The sequence below is a fragment of the Ciconia boyciana genome, chromosome 1, assembly GCF_034638445.1.
Source record: "Ciconia boyciana chromosome 1, ASM3463844v1, whole genome shotgun sequence".
Classification (NCBI taxonomy): Eukaryota; Metazoa; Chordata; class Aves; order Ciconiiformes; family Ciconiidae; genus Ciconia; species Ciconia boyciana.
This window is the reverse complement of record NC_132934.1, coordinates 140,595,480-140,613,081: the sequence shown is the minus strand read 5'-3', so window position 1 is coordinate 140,613,081 and position 17,602 is coordinate 140,595,480. Positions and strand designations below refer to the sequence as shown.

The 17,602-nt window shown below is 37.1% G+C and overlaps 1 protein-coding gene across 4 annotated transcripts in view; it reads left to right on the top strand.

Annotated features, from left to right (window-relative positions):
• The window catches only part of STS (steroid sulfatase), a 117,959-nt gene that overhangs the window by 18,762 nt on the left and 81,595 nt on the right, over positions 1–17,602 (top strand). For all 4 annotated transcript variants that reach the window (XM_072849525.1, XM_072849528.1, XM_072849527.1 and 1 more), the window contains 3 exons: positions 6,749–6,915; positions 8,694–8,815; positions 11,419–11,541. In XM_072849525.1, the coding sequence (XP_072705626.1) occupies positions 6,749–6,915; positions 8,694–8,815; positions 11,419–11,541 (412 nt within the window). The remainder of the gene's footprint in view (positions 1–6,748; positions 6,916–8,693; positions 8,816–11,418; positions 11,542–17,602) is intronic.

Genomic DNA, 17,602 nt, shown 5'->3' with positions numbered 1-17,602 from the left:
CACACAAGTTCTTCTTGCTCATGTCCATTTGACACTCCTGAAGAAGGCAGTATCAAAAATAGTCATTTCACACATCATCTGGCTCTGGTGTATTAAAAAAACCTGACTCAACAGCTTTCAAAACTATTAAGTAAGCTGGATATCATGGATGGGTTTAGCTAAGCCCTCAAGGTGTGTGAACAAGTGTCATATTACATTGGTTAATATAGCGTTATAAAGTTCTTACTCTAATAAACATACACATTAAAACAGATACTTAATAATAGCATATGTCAACAGCTTTACACATGTTGTCAGTCAGCATCATGTAATATTTGCTGAAGTTGATACGGATTTCAGAAACGAAGCTTTCTCATCTCTCTCATCTTTCTGTTCCATCAACATCTAATGGTAATTTATTATATATTTATGCTAAATACAAAATGTATGCAGAGAGATATAGACCTAAAATCCTTGTGAAGTGGTGAACTGTAAAGACAGAGCAGAAGTGCATCCTTCATATATGCTTACACATTTTAGTAATGTGCAATTACTGCATCTGAAAGATTTCTTTTAATTGTTTATAACACTTGTCTCTGCTTTCAAGGAAGTGACATGACACAGTCACTAGTAGTTACTCATAATTAGCTTTTTTTAAGAAACATTAAAAGATTTTTCTCTTTCAGTATGGTGCATAACTGACAAATAGGATGACTACCTGTGTTATCTTGTGATTCTCCTGTATTATATTGCTGACCAGAGCCTATATTAAAAGTCAAATTTCTAATGAGCATTTGACTAACAGAAAGAATATTATGAAACAGTAATCATAGAAAAAAGTATATGCTCTAATATGTGTATGTAATTATACAGGGTTTTTATTACAAATAAAATAATGGCATTATATCACAAAAGATAATCTTAGCTTCCATTCAGGTTATAATTTACTACCAGAAATAATGTTTATTATTTATTCATAATGCCATTAAGTTCTGTAATTTAGTTGAGATGAAACTAGCAAATTCTTGAGAGACCATTTAAAAAAAATTCTTAAATTGAACTTATATCTGATGGAGGCTGTGTGGCTTCATCTCTATTTGATTCAGACCCAGTTATTAATCATGCTTGAACAAGAAACATGATTATTTGTTCTGGTGTTTTTCCCAGCTCGTGTTAAGTGAAATTTCTGTCTTAGAATGAGACAACTTTTAATAAATTAAATACAGATTTTCATTTATGTACATAGTTACCTGAAGATGCATATTGAAATCTAATGGCACTTTTGAGAAAAGCATTCCAGCTTTTTTACTAGCACGGATACCTGTTTACAGATACAGACAGACCCTGCCCTCTTTGCCCACACCGTGAGAGGGCTGAATGCAAATCAGTTCTAGCCTGGAAAACAAATAGTCATCCTAATCTGGCACTGAATCTGAAGTGCCTAACCGATAGGTAGGATGGAGGATTCCCGTGTCACTTAGGCTTTTCTGGAAAGAAACCCCAACAACTAATAAGCACGTCAAATGTGCCTGGACCTGAGGAAACAGGAGGAGCACTTCTGACTCTGAGGGCTGGAGAGGATTCTGAGAAGATATCTTACCAGCGAGTAGGAGAAACAGCAAAATATTGAAAAATCAGCATTAAGAAATAGTAAGTTTGCACTATAAAAATAAATGTTAGAAGCAACCATATTACTAACATTGAATTACCAGTGATCAATTAGGTTGCCATAACTGACTTTTTGCATGGTCTTAGCTTGTTGCAAATGCAAAGTAATGTTTGTCTAAATGAATTAGCATTAGGAGCAGGCCAAAAGTGTATGGTTTTATGTCTCTCTTCGCAGTCATATGACATAAAAGATGCAACAGATATGACTGACTTGTAAGAGAGGAATTAATTGAGAGGTTTGAATGAATCTTAAGCTGATATCAGAAAATTATTAATAGTATATAATATTACTTTACCATTTGTTACAATTTAAAAACTTACTTTTTTGTTTCCCATGAAGCTGAGGAAATTTCTCTTTCTGGAATCTTATGGAGGGCAGGGTTGTCTTCTAGTTTGTTTGCAGTGTGATTTTTATGATTCTTAGGGAAATTTTTGGAGTTCTGACATTCAGTTAAGCAAGGTAATTTTTTTTTTCTTACCACTTAAGGATAGCACAGCATTTTTAATGAGGTGAATATCTTTAAATGTTGCTTATTTCATCAGAAAATACTGTACATTCAAGGATAAAGTATATTAAGCATTTTCTCAAAGGGTTCTGTTATATTAAAAGAGTAGTTTAGAGCTAAATTGCTTAATCAAACTTAATAAAAATACTGGGATGATTCGGTTGGGAAGAGGGCTTTGAAAGAGTTTCATATCATCGTTCTTGTAAGAGGTGCATGTGTCTGTAGTAATCAGGACAAGGATGAAACAACTGGTCACATCTTGAGCCAGTTACTGGCGGGGGGGGAAGGGGAGCAGGGGGGGAAGACAACTCTTTGGCTTCTATATGATCTGCCAACGTTTTTTAATGTATAAAACTAAAACTTAAAGGAAGCGTTTGGTAAATTCATATGAAATATCAACAAATAGTGGTTTATATCTATTATTTGTTTTCATCCATTTGTTCTTACATATTTATACTTAATTTGTTTTAATACAAATAAAAAATATGTATTAGAATCCCAATAATGTAATTCGAAGATATGTAGAAAAAGTAGGATATGTGTGTAACACACCCACATGCACGTGCAGATGTGTATATCAACACATCTATGTATGTAGGCATGTATATATGTTCATATACAGTGATTAAAGTATTGTAGTTTGAAATAGCATGTATGAAATCCGAATTCTTATATGGCTCTTGTAGGAAATTAAGCACATTCTTAAATCTACCCAACTTAGCATTCCCCTGGGGAAGAAAGGAGGTACTATTATTCCTATTATACCACAGGAAAAGTGAAGCAGGGATTAAAAATTGCACTTATGTGTCCTACACGCAAGTAAAGAAAAATGTTGCCACCTGAATCTAGAATATAGGCCTTCAAAGCTGAAGCCTACTGCAGTAACATCTAAAGGATGTTGTGGAAGTAAAAAAAAAAAAAAAAGTTACTTGGTTCAAAATGGACTAAAACAAATTCACGAACGTAAAAAGATCCATGGGGACCTGTTAAATACAGTCCTCTGCTGTCCAAAATACCCTAAATACTGACAGCCAAAAGCTAGAAGGGCGCACTAGTAAAAGAATATACTTGCCAAGTTTCTTATGTTCTTTCCTTAAGCATTTGGATTGGCTGCTGTTGGGGACCAAATACTAGGTTAAGTGAAAGCGTCATCTGATTTGGTGCAATCCTTTTCATGTTAGGCCTGCACATGCCTGTCTTTTCACCATTAAAAACCCTGGTGTGACACAGATGAGCCTCAGCATTCTCAGAGCTTCATTCTTCTCACGTCCTTCCTTTTTTACTCCTCCGTACTTCTTTGCTGTTGTCTGTTCCACTCAATTTCATCCATCCAATTTTTCTTGCTTTCCAAGCACATCCCTTCAGGATGCATGAAAGTCTGCTGCAGAAAGAGTACACCAGAGAAATCAGAGTTGCTAGGATTAATTTTTATTCCTGTTTCCTTGTTGTTTTCACTTCAGGGACATGATATCAGCTGGAGGCAAATAGCCCAATGCAGGACAGTGTCTACAGATACTCCTTTAGACTGGAGGAGTATCCAGCAATATTGTATCGGAGACATCTTTCAATAACTTTTTTTTTGTTGGTTTGCAAAATGAGAAATGGAGGTACTAAATGAGGCTAACTTCTCCAGGAATAGATCCAGACAATAAGAGGTTTTCAGCCACTTAGCAAATGACAATGATCCAGTTGATACTGGGCATAGCTATTGTTAACTTTGCTGTGTAGATTTATTTAATAATATTATATGAAGAGGCCATATAACATATACAGCAGAATATTTTAAATTTTGATGAAGGTGATTAATTTTCTTAGGTATTTTGGTTGAATAGGTTATTTTCCTGCTGATGTTGTCTCTACACAGACTTGAAATCGCTTTAAAATTCAGATAAACTGTAGTCAGCTAATTTCTAAGATATTTCACTCATTTTTTAGATTTCTTTCATTCTGAAAAATAAAAGACAGCTGCTACTCTGGTTTCCAACAGTAACTTTGCTCAGTAGAAGGAAAATTAATTTGCTCTGTTCATTAGTGGCTAAAGACCCCACACATATTCAAAAAGACTACTCTCCATAGCTCCATACGTTCTAATTAGAACACAGGATGTTTTGCTTGGACCAGTTGAATTAAACCTTGGAATTACTGTTTGTAAAACTTGCAAAACAGCTAGCTTTTTGCCTTTAAAATGATGGTTTTATTAGCAGAAGGAGTACATATTTCTAGGTTTTATTCAGACAATGTGAAGCCTACAGCAAAATTGAGGGCACTCTGTGAAGTAAATGTGCAGGCGCTGTAAGCATCCATGTGACTCTATATATAATGTCACCAACATATACGTCACCCTTTTCAACATCCCTATTACCATGTGTCTTAAGACCCTCGCAGTCTGAACAATAGAGTAGGAACATAAGATACGGCAGCAAGTTATTCCTATCCTATGGGTCAATGTGTTAGTTGTTCTCTTGCAATGTGTGGGAAGCAATTCATGCTTGTTTATCTTTTCAGGGAAGAAAGGTAAATCTACTGCACAGATTAAAAGTCTGCACTATGGCAGGTGCTACACAGCTTCATTAGTATGGTAATTTGACGAAGGGTTGGTTACGTGCATCCCACCAGGCAGAACTTGGTTAGTGTTTTAGTCTTAAAGTTTGTGTATGTATTTTCCATGTCTGAAACAAAGTAGATTGCTTCCCATGAGGTAAACCAGGTAACAATCTGTTGCTGCAGTGATAAGGCTAGGTAGGATCTTTATGTGTTGTCAGCTGAAGTCTAAACCAGAACTGTTGTCATCAAAGTGAGGTCAATGGGTTATAAAGTGTATGTTAAGCAGTAAAAATCAGCTAATATACTTATTAGTGTTTTATCTGTATGTGAACAAGTACTAGAAGAGTTAAAATCCTCTTTGCACATATACTTTCTGACAGAATAGCAATAATGAAGGTTGAGAATCAGAAGTCCCAGTCTGTCTTGGTTGATTCCCACTATCTTGATCTCTTCTCGCTTGTGTCAGTCCCGAGTCTTATCTGCGCAGGCTCTTCTTTCCAATCAGTTCCCTTCATCTTCCTTAATCATAACTCCTCAGCTCTTTCATCCCAGACACTCCCAGTTCTCTCACCTCTTTTCCTTGATTTGTTTTCCTATCCACTGTCATACCATCCCTTCCAGTTTCTTAGACCCTCTATGATTTCAACCTGCAATTCTCATTCTCATTCCAGCTGGGTCTCAAGCTTCCCTTCTTGCTCTTTATTCAAATCAGTGCAGGCTCTTCCAGTTCTGACTACTTCATCTTCACTACAGATATTTTTACCCACCACACCTCACTGATTTATGACTCTGTCTCCCTTGATGTGTAGTCTCTTTGTACAAGCTCTTCCAGTTCTGGCTTCTTTATCTTCTCTTCAGTTACTTTTATCTACCATAATTCACTGATTTACAAGTTTTTTCTTTCTTGACCTGCTGTCCCCATTCTCTCTGGAAAATCTTGTTTCTAGTTCCTTTTCCTACTCTTTCACTTTCAAATTTCTACCTCAGTCTTGGTTTCCTCTGCTTTCCTTCTTGTCCCAGCATAATCCAGAGTGCAGGTGTGACTCATGTCTCATTTGCATTTGAAAAAGGCTGCCTGCATCCAGAAAAGATGGGAGTATTGCTAGGGGCAAAAGAGAGAGAGTCTCTGTTCTTTTTTGATGTGTGTACCTGGCACAGTCCATCACAGCCTAGAGGCACTCAATTTCAGCCAGGGCATAGTCAATGCAGTTTAAAACAGAGATATGACAAGTCCCTGTTTAGGTAAAATAGCATTCATAGCATGCACATCTGCAATAGACTGTGCTTTTATCATAAAAGCATATAATGGTGTGTAGTATTGTGTACAATACATTGTTCTTCCTGTTTTAAGTTGGATATAACATAAGCATTGTTTGTAGAATATTGTGATAGGATATCAAATATTTTTACATAATTTTGCTATAGGCCCTGATATTTTAAACATTTATGAAGAGTTTTTTCTTAAGCATTCCTTTCAATAATTTGGCAGTGCATCTCTTCATCCCCTTTGCCATAATACTTACTCCTGTCAAGAAGCTTGAGCAGGATTTTTTTTTCCCTTGCTGAAGAGAAATTCAGTCATTTACTTCAGTAGCAGAATTTATGAACTTTTTTCTGCAATGAACCTTGGAAATTCTGGTCCTAAATGATTTCAGTTTCTGTGTTCTTCAAGTCACATTTATACCTAAAGAAAAAAAAAAGCCTTATTTGGTCTCATGATTTACTGCTGTGTAGTGCATCTGTGTATGCAAAAGGATTGTCACTGAGGCTGTCACTAGTTCTTTGTTCATTGTTATTTAAAGGCTTCATCTGTGTAGAGGTGTGGAAGGAAAGATTAGCTATATACTAAAAGATGCATTTGTATTTTTAAAAAATATGAAAGAGAAAATAATGTAAAAAATAAAACCCTCTTGAGAAAAAAAAGCCAAATAAAAATAAACAATCTAATTTTCTTTTTATCTTCTACTATACAATCTAGGGCAATAAGAGGTTTAAATTAAATTAACAGTCAATTTTTTTTAAAAAAGGTCTTTATCTATTATGTTTTCCAGCTGTTTTTACACACCAGGAAGATGAAACTCCTTTTATTTCTAATAATTTGCCAGTGTGCCATAAACAGTGTCAATACCCACCATGCTTCAAATCCCAATGTCATTTTACTGATGGCTGATGATCTTGGTATTGGAGACCTGGGATGTTATGGGAACAGAACTTTAAGGTATGATGATACATTTGGGGGAGGTATAGCTTTATATTTTTTTATTTATTTAGCTATTTTTTTACATTTAGTTTTTTATATTTTAGGATTTTTTTAGATTTTTAAAGTTAAAAACCCCAAAATATTCAGAGATTTGATTAGGTTCTTTGTAAGTAACCAAAGTTAATAACCTTTCCAGAGAACAGCATATTCGATCTTTGTTTGCTTAATAAGAAAAAAAGACTTATCTGTTGTATTTATCCCACTGAAAAGTTGCATCATAAACAGAGAATTGAGCAACCAACCAAATAAGCGTAGGTCTAGAGAAGCCAAGTATAATCAACAATTTTCTTTTAAAATATACATGATGCAAATACTACAAATTAAGCTTATTTTGCAGCTCTCGTGATTTGAGACAAGCTTGTCACTAACCAATTGGAAATAAAGTGCTGAATTTTTTCCTTAATTTATCTTCATGCGTCATTCAATAAATTCATTAAAACAAATGTTAATATACCTGAGTAATCAGTGTTCCCCAGTATGATCCTTACTACCAGCTTAGGTGTGATGGTTGTGTAAACAGCACAAGTTGTACCTAGTCATTGTGTTTCAGTGGTGCAAAGTCTTTGATCAAGTTAAATACAACATTCAGACTAAAAGCACCATCCTTTCAAATGTTAAATACTCTTATTCCTGCTGAAGTTAGTTGGAAGTAAAAACTCCTTATAACTCAAACTCAACAAAAATCACTCAAGTTACAGCTTCTAGTTTTAAACAGGAAAAAAATATATACAACACTGATGCTTGGATCACTTCCTTCCCAAGGACCAGAATTCCTCCAAGATCTATGTTCTCTGATGTGACAATTCAGAATTGGATCTTTGGAGTATGAAGAAATTTCATCATACTGCTTGTTATCAGTAGGTGATGTTATCGATAGCAAAGAAGTCTGTTGGAAAATTAATGTTTCTGACTCTTCAGACTTAGATGATGGGAGCGCTAGTGTGCCTTGAGGTCATGGTCATTAACCTCCCAGGTCAGGGACCTTTTGGAACATGCTGCAGCTCCTGAGCAGTCTGCATTCCTAGTTTTCTTTCTGTAGAACCAAAGGTACAGGATTTCTTCCTCCAGGAACCAATTTTCATCTGCATGATGAGCCAGGTCACAGACAGGTTTCCCATGCAGATATGGAAACTTGGATGCGCTCCTGGGTCTAATATTGCAGACATAGTCATTTCAGACATGTAAACATCGTTAATATAGAACCTAACACAGAGTCATGACTGTCTGAATCTCTCCTAATAACTGATGCCATGACACAACATTACCCCTACCCCAAAAAACTTTTGCTAGGGAAAGAGAGAAGTGACACCAAGGAGAGGGTAAGGAAGGACAACCTTTCTCCAGTCCCTCTTCTCCCCATTGCTGAAGCAGAAAGGCCATGTAAGTAGCAAAGTTACAATTCTGGGTCAAGGAATGTGTTAAAAAGGGTTGCAATACAACACGTCCAGGTGTCACAGTTTAGTACTAGCCACGAAGAGTAGATGAAAGCAGGGAAAAAGATTTTTGGCACAATGCCACAGTGTCTCAGTTCAATATTGACACCTAACGTAAGAATATTTCACACAATAGTGTTTAGAATTGCAACACCACAATGGTTTTGATAATTTGCATACAGTAAGTCTTAACTTGATTTTCCTGATAGTTTTTGCCTCGGATGCCTTGATGTCACCATGTCTATTTCCAAATAATCATCTTTGTCTATTCTTTTATTTTTTTTCCTGCTTATGTTTTTCTAGAACCCCTAATATTGACAGGCTATCAGAGGAAGGAGTAACACTTACTCAGCATATAGCAGCATCCCCACTTTGTACTCCAAGCAGGGCAGCTTTCCTGACAGGGCGATATCCTATCAGATCAGGTAAAATCCCATTACTTTATTTATATATAAATATCATATTTTATTTGCAGTAAATTGTATGCATTTTTTTCTCTGGCTTTTCTTCATAACTTTATCATTACCGGGTTAAGTACTCATTTCAGTGACTAATCAAGCTCAACAGAGTTGTTCAACATTTGAAATCTTCCATATATATGTGAAATTTTCATGTTTCAGAAGAGTTAACACAAAAATAAAGCTTTTTTTTACTGAGCAAAAGATTTTTTTTTTAAATACTGAGGAAAAAATCTGATTATGGTTATTTAATGTAAGGAGCAGCCAAATCGCATCAACTTCCTCCACTGTCCAAATGACTGTGGACTCTTTGCCTGCCTCCCCTGTTGCATTCAGGCTGCTCCCAGAATGTTGGTGGGCAGCCTGAGTGTTGCACATCACAGAAATGCATCTAGAAAGACACAGTGAAAGAAGCTGGTGTGAATCCTTCTACTCAGACATTTCTGTTTCTACAAAACCTTTTGGTTTAGACAAATTGTTATTTTTTCAGGGGAGGGGGGGAAAGGACAGTTTGTTAAGGTATTCCAGTAGCCCTTAAAGGTGGGAAGAAGAAAGCAAAATATCTCCCTTCTTTGTAAGTATTTTTCTTCCATATCTACCCATACACGGTGTTAAGTATCCTATGAATACATGCATTTAATAGCTTCTCTTACTTTTCAAGTACCTGATCCAAAGCCCAGTTGAGTCAGTAAAGATCCAGTCTGTTTATTTTAGTGTGCTGAGACTGAGCCTCTCAGTGCTTAGACATGCAACTTTAACATTCCCTTAACATCATTTTTAGCAAGGATCATTATACATTAATCAGATCACTTGTTCATTAGTGATAAAACATCCTGTCCTTGCTTCTGGGAATGAAAGCAAAGCAAGACTCTGGAGCCTACTTGATATGTTCGTGCTCATTCAAATCAAGTAACAAGCTTCTGCAAAAGTGCCAGCTAATATAACTTGCTAAATTTTCCATTACATTCAGCTGCAAAGGAAAATTTTATATACCTGTTACAGCTATATTGCTATTAATATTTACTGTAGGTAAAGCCACAGGTCACTTTCCATTACGATCTTTGTTCTTATTTCTGAAAAATTAGCATTTGAACTGATTTTTTTCTTAACTGATCTGCTTTCAGTTATACCTGATCATTTCCATGTAGGTGCAAAAATTAAACTTTGTCTTAATTAAATTACAAAATTGCTAAATATGGACTACTTCCAAACATCAGTGAAGAAGTAGTAAGGGATTGTTATAGAAGATACTAGAATCATGATGTGGAATAAAATGTTAGAAATTTAAAACTCCTGCTAATAGTGTTGAAGAAAAATATTCCAAAATGCAGTATTTGATGAGACGTAAACTCAGAGAAAGGTAACAATGGGAAAAAAAAACCCAAATCATGGTTCTGTACTTTCATTCTGTTAACTTAAGGGAATTACACTGATTTCAGTTACAAAAGATCAAAGTACATAAAAATAAATATAAATACATATATAATAAATATAGATATGTATAGATGACTAAAACTACCTAAACTGTTGATCAATAAAGCTAGCTGGGGTGAAAAACTGAAGTCAACATTTGAAGGGTAGGTTGAGCTCTCTTTAATAAACCAGTCTAACGAGTCTTTTTTCTCATCTAACCACAAGGGATACCTGAGGGAAGATTCTGGTTGTCATCATCAGTCATGTAACTTTGGCACTGCAATCATCCAGTTGCATAATTCAGACTTCCTGGAGAAGTCTGCACAGATTTGCATAGATATTCTGTGTTCTGTCTGTCTATACTCAGAGCCAGCTCTCATCTGGAATACTAGTAATCTAATTTTCATGAACCTGAGCTTTCAAGTTCCTCATCCTGAGAGTAGTTTATAAGCTCAAGTTTGTGTTTCTCGGACTCTCAGTATGTAGAAATTACTGTGCCTTATTTAGATGTTGTCTTGTTAGCTGATACCTGATGCTGCATTAATGCACTCTGTGTGCATTGAATCATGTGTTTTCATACCATTGGAGCACGGGTCCTTTCCCATCAAAGCTGAGTGCCCTAGCCACTCTGTTTCCAGAATCAGACTCTGTCTTGCTCTTTTTTGACTTCATGATATTTACATGCCCAGCTGTAAGACTGCCTTCAACTCCCTTCTCTCAAATAACTTTAAAGGCTTGTAGAAAAATGCTTATGAGGAAAGTGCAAGTTCTGAGAGTAGAACTTGGGAGTGATCTCGCTTAGTCCTCAGCTCTATTCCTTCCCTGTGTACAACAAAAATAAATTATGCAAGCTCAACTTCTTTCAGATATGTTATACTTTAGAACTTCTACAGAAGGGCTGTAGCTGTTTATGTGATGGCTGGCCCCACAGTTATAAGCAGAAATTTTTTTCTCCACTTCTCAATTTCTGGTGTCAATACGGAAAAGACCTCGCTCAGCTAAATGGATGATTGTATCTGCCACTTGCAACATTTAGCATCTGGTCGTAATATGTCATTTAAGTGATACCACCTAAAACAAAAAAGTGCATGCAGAAAGAATGAATGGAAATTGCTTCATTATATTATCCAAGTCTCATACATTTTCATTATATTTAGGAATGGCTGCCTTCTCACGAGTTGGTGTCTTCTTATTTTCCGCCTCTTCTGGGGGACTTCCTTCTGAAGAAATAACTTTTTCCAAACTCCTGAAGCAGAGAGGTTATGCAACAGCTCTAATAGGTAAAATTGCATACACACTTATTTTTCATTCATTTCAATCAAAATAACATTAGCTTTCCCTATAGGCTGTTAAAGGTCTGCATTAAGCTTTTTTCCCCCACAGCATAATGAGTTTATTTTTCTAGCACAAAGCTGAGCACATTCCCATACATATGTGAAACACTAATCAGGTAAGTATGTCTAATTCACTTGCGTAGTTAGAGTCTCATTGTGCAAGGTAGTGAAGAAACATGATGAACAAATTGAAAATTAGTCAAGCTCTTGAAAAGTTTTCAGTATAAATAGGAGTTTGATTACAACAGAGAGACAATGAGGGATCAATCACAGGGTACAAGTCAGCACAGTGGTGGGATTCATTTCACCAGTTTTCAAATATCCATAAAGTAGATAATGTAGTACTTGGGCTAACTGTCTGGATTCTCTTCTTAGTCATCAGACAGAAATGGGCATTTCTAGGAAATTTGTCTCATCCTGTGGTAGATGTTTAATATAAAAATGTGTTTCTCATTATAAAGATAGTTCAGACAACTAACTGCAGCATAAATAACCTGTGATGGGTAAAAGGAATCGCACCAGGTGAATATTAAATGGAATTGGAATGAATATCATAAAGGTATAGCATATAAATAACGGGATTTTTTTTCTAATTTGGCCACTGACTTATTCCACACTGCTTACATTTTAGAAGATTTTGTGAAATACAGCCTGTATTACATAACATACATTTCTGTACTGGAATTGCCAGGAAGTAGTTGTTTAGAGAATATCATACTGGAATGTTACTACATTCTTTTAGAAGCTGGATGCATGCAATTTTATTTTTAAATGTAACAAAAGATTGCAATTTTGGGAGTAATTTTTTATTAAAAATCAGGTTGTTTAGCAAGGCTAACAATTCACACCACTGTTCAAAAAATATCCGTATTATGTAAGTAACCAATGTTGATGTTCCTCACTAAAAAATCCTACTTAGCTATACCCCAGTCTTAGAAAGTATAAAATACCTTCATGTCCTGACAGATTCAAAACAGAAAACAAGAAAATCTTAACAGAAATATATTTAGTGCAGGTGTATTTTAACCGTATTGCCAAAAGGCTATTCATATTTCATCATGTTCATGGAGTTAATTCCTATTGCTCCATATTCAAATAAAGACTGCAAAAAAATAATTTTTCTGTTTTTAACAAGCACTGTAATACAACTCATTTTCTGGGGCTGACCTAGTTAATGTTCTTTTTTTAACTACTTTCACTGCAACATGACAGCTTGCCACTTAGATCTCCAGAAGTTATCTCCATGATGCTTAATGAACAATTCTTCCAAGTGGCCTGAATGATAGCTATGAAACCATAAGATGTAATATTACCATATCCTTAGTGTATAATGAAGGCTTCCAAAAATCAAGAAGTGCATTAAAATTAAGGATAAAATATATGTAAATGACAAAAAGAAAAATTATGTAGATTTGAAGACTAGATAGACAGACACTGATTCCCAACCAGCCCATTTGCTGCCTCTGCTGGTATTCTTATCACATCATATTGGTCTAGGTCAGGGAGTCTTTGCTTGGTTTAGTCTAACTCAGCAGTTCCCAAACAATTAATTGTCAAATCCTGCACCAGTGATGGATTGGCATAAGGGTAATTTGAAGCTTTTCAGTTCCTCAAGCCTGTACTGTCACTTCTTTTTTTTGCCAAGTTTCTCTCCCCCTTACTCTCAAAGGACATTTTTTTCTTTCCTAAATGCATTTTCCTTTCTTTTTAATTTTTTTCCCTCCTCTGAATATATGCTTCCTCTTGCTTGATACATCCCTAGATATATTTTAGCTATAAATCTATTTTATGTATACACATTTTTACCTCATTGTTTTTCCCCTGTGACACAAAGAAGGTGATATCCAATAGATCTGGCAGGAAGAGACACAGTCAGATCTACAACAAAACCAAGTTTTCTCAAAAAAGGCAGATGCATTGAATATGTAACATTCACCAGTCAAGGATCCTGGAGAATAGCAAGAAATGTTGATGTTTTGTAGGAAATAGCTATTCATAATGCAAAAATTCCACTGAAAGTAAATGGGTATTATTTTAACCACTGCTATACTCAATTACAGTTGAGTAAAGGTCAACTTTTCCTCACTACTGTTATCCAGTGTGTTCTCTAGCATCCAGAGAAGTTTAAAATCCACCTGTGTAACTTATCTCCAACTTTAAAATACTAGTGGATAAACCAGGACTTGTATCTTTCCTCCAGAATGAGTTGTTGTAATATTTGGACACACCATCACAGTAGTGAGAAATACAAGATTGGCTGAGTCTAAGAAGTAGGATTAATAGAACAGCTTAAAATTTGATCGTATTAATAATATATGCATATAATTTATATTATTATTGCTACGTATACGTTATAAATATATTTCTTTGAGCACATAAAATATTTGTTTGCATCTTGCTCTGCATCTTGCATCTTACTATTTATCTGAAGAACACAAAACCATACCAAAAGAAATATATCAGTATATACAACTCAGTTTTCAGACTGCTTCCTTTCCAACTGTCTGAGGGAAAAATAGAGGGAAAAATATAGATTTTTGCAGTCTTTCCAGCATTCTAGGTTCTGAAAAACTGAGTTCCAAATGAAGTTTCTTGGCTGAATAGGACTTGCCTCTCATTTCCACTTGCCTTTCATTGCATTGCTTTTGCACTGCAGAAATCTTAATTGTGGCAGAAGGAGAGGGAAAAAACCCTAGGTCTCAAACTATTAAGGTACTCGTAATTTACAATTAACACATAAATTTCACTCAAAGCTTGGTAGTCTGCTGAAATGCATATGATGCTTGTGTGAAGTGTCCATACTATGAAGCTTCACTTGGCAAAGAGGTGAGAGCACTTTGCACTGCTCTCAGGTTCAGAAAATCCCCAGAGTGTAAAGGACATTACAATAATCTGTTGAAACGCTAGCTCAAAGCAGAGGTTATTGTCACAGGGAATGAAACAAAATGTGTATTATGGACCCTGTGTATTGGAAAAAGCAAGCATCACTTGCTTTTTCAGAGTAGCGCAGGACCTACTAAACCCCTCTACCTCATCAGCCATTTGAGAATGGCAATTGTGTCTTTCCATGCTTTTGTTGCTTTTCCCAGCTAACCTGCTCTCTCCTTTGTTTGGCTTAAGTTGCTTCTGAACAAATCTTTTTTTGAGGCCCAAGTTCATCTTGACATTGAACAATTTGTTGTGCTTGCTAACACCCTTGCAATAAAAATAGGTCCTGTATTTTCCCCTATCCTCATTTGTTGTTGCAAGATTCTTCTGTCCTGGCTTGCAGTGAATAGTTTTATTGAGATTCAGTTTAAAAAACTTCTTTATGTCATAATAAATGACCTTGAAAGTATATTTAATTTGTTTGGGTTTCTTTTTCATATTTTTTTTAACTGAATTATAGGTGCTTTGAGATTGACAAATAACAGCAAAAAGTTTAAAATTAAAGCTTTAAGTTCATTTATATTTGTGATTATAAGTCTCTACCTTTATTTCAGTTATCTAACTTGATGAGAGTCATTTCATGCTGACCTTGCTACACATCTGGCTTTACAATTATTCCATAAAGACAGTTATGTAAACCTAAGAGAAAACATGGAAGCATTTATTTTCCAAAATCTGTATCTTTGTTTGCTAGGAATGAAATTCAGAGTTGCAGTCTTAGGTAGCCATTTACAGCACCATTATAACATCTAAAAATTCAGTACAGTGGTCTACATTGCTATTTTTGTAATCAGCCACAGTAATGTTCACTGGACCATGTCAAAATCAGTCAGTACAGCCATTCTGCCTGCGGAAAGTAGAATACCACCTCAGGTGAGGCGGGCCATCTGACTGTGGGAAAACTTCTGATGGGATGAGAAAGCTGTAGAGGCCTCCATTCCACTGGCACATAAGCAGACATGAAAATGCTTTTATACCTGCTTCTATGATATACAGAACGTATTTCTAACCTAAGACCATCCAGACATGTACGAGGAGAACTGGACTCTCAACTAAACATTCAATTAGGCTCAAGATTTCTGTGGTATTTTTCTCCACCTTTGCTGATGGGTGAACTTGGGCACATGACATTCCCATCCCATACCTTAGTTCTGTCGTTTGTGAAAGAGGAATGATGACATCGAGCCCATCCACAGTATCCCCCTCCACAGTACGTAAAAGTTTTGATTTGGCAGAGCCAGCTCGATTGACAGATCCCCTAGTGTTGACTAACCAGGTGGCTTTTGCTAAATGTGTATCCCAATGTTTGAATGTCCCACCACCCATTGCTCTCCGTGTAGCCTTTAACAGTCCATTGTATCATTCGATTTTCCCGGAGCCTGGTGCATGATAAGGGATGTGATATACCCACTCAATGCTGTGCTCTTTGGCCCAGGTGTCTATAAGGTTGTTTTGGAAATGAGTCCCATTGTGTGACTCAGTTCTTTCTGGGGTTCCATGTCGCCATAAGACTTGCTTTTCAAGGCCCAGGATAGGGTTCTGGGCGGTGGCATTGGGCACAGGATATGTTTCCAGCGATCCGATGGTGGCTTCCACCATGGTAAGCGCATGACGTTTGCCTTGGTGGGTTTGTGGGAATGTGATATAATCAATCTGCCAGGCCTCCCCATATTTGTGTTTCAGACATCGCTCTCCATACCAGAGAGGCTTTAACCACTTGGCTTGTTTGATTGCAGTGCATGTTTCACATTCATGGGTAGCCTCTGCAATAGTGTCCATAGTTAAATCCACCCCCCGATCATGAGATATGTTGCATCTCTTCCTTCATGGCCTGAGGTGTCATGGGCCCACTGAGCTATAAATAATTCACCCTTATGTTGCCAGTCCAGATCCACCTGAGCCACTTCAATCTTAGCAGCCTGACCCACCTGCTGGTTGTTTTGATCTTCTTCAGTGGCCTGACTCTTGGGTACGTGAGCATCTACATGACATACTTTTACAATCAGGTTCTCCACCCAGGCAGCAATATTTTGCCACAATGCGGCAGCCCAGATGGGTTTGCATCTGCACTGCCAATTGCTCTGCTTGCATTGCTGCAACCACCCCCACAGGGCATTTGCCACCATCCATGAGTCAGTACAGAGATAGAGCACTGACCACTTTTCTCATTCAGCAATGTCTAAAGCCATCTGGATGGCCTTTACTTCTGCAAATTGGCTCAATTCACCATCTCCTTCAGCAGTTTCTGTGACTTGTTGTATAGGACTCCATACAGCAGCCTTCCACCTCCAATGCTTTCCCACAATACAACAAGACCCATCAGTGAACAGGGCATATTGCTTCACATTTTCTGGCAGTTTATTGTACAGTGGGGCCTCTTGCGCACACATCCCCTCCTCCTCTGGCAATATTCCAAAATCTTTGCCTCTGGCCAGTCCATGATCACTTGCAAGATTCCTGGGCGACTGGGGTTTCTGTTGTGGGGGAATGGAAACTGGGCAACTGGGGGATCCGTTGTGTGATGAGTGCAGCCCACTTACTCCACATAGCATCAGTTGCATGATGTGTACAGGGGACCCTCCCTTTGAACATCCAGCCCAGCACCAGCAGTCGGGGTGCCAGGAGGAGCAGTGCTTCAGCACCAACCACTTCTGACAGAGCTCGAACCCCTTCATATGCTGCCAATATCTCTTTTTCGGTTGGAGTATAGTGGGCCTTGGATCCTCTGTATCTCTGACTCCAAAACCCTAAGGGTCGACCTTGAGTATCCCCTGGTGCTTTCTGCCAGAGGCTCCAGGTAGGGCCATTCTCCACGGCTGCTTGTGTAGAGCACATTTTTTACATCTTGTCCTGCTCAGACTAGCCCAAGGGCTATTGCATGAACTGTCTTCCTTTTAATTTGTTCAAAGGCTTGTCGTTGCTCAGGGCCCCGTTTGAAATCATTCTTCTTTTGGGTCACTTCATAGAGAGGGCTTACAATCAGACTGTAATTTGGAATATGCATTCTCCATAAACCCACAACACCTGAGAAAGCTTGTGTTTCCTTTCTGCTAGATGGTGGAGACATGGCTGTTATTTT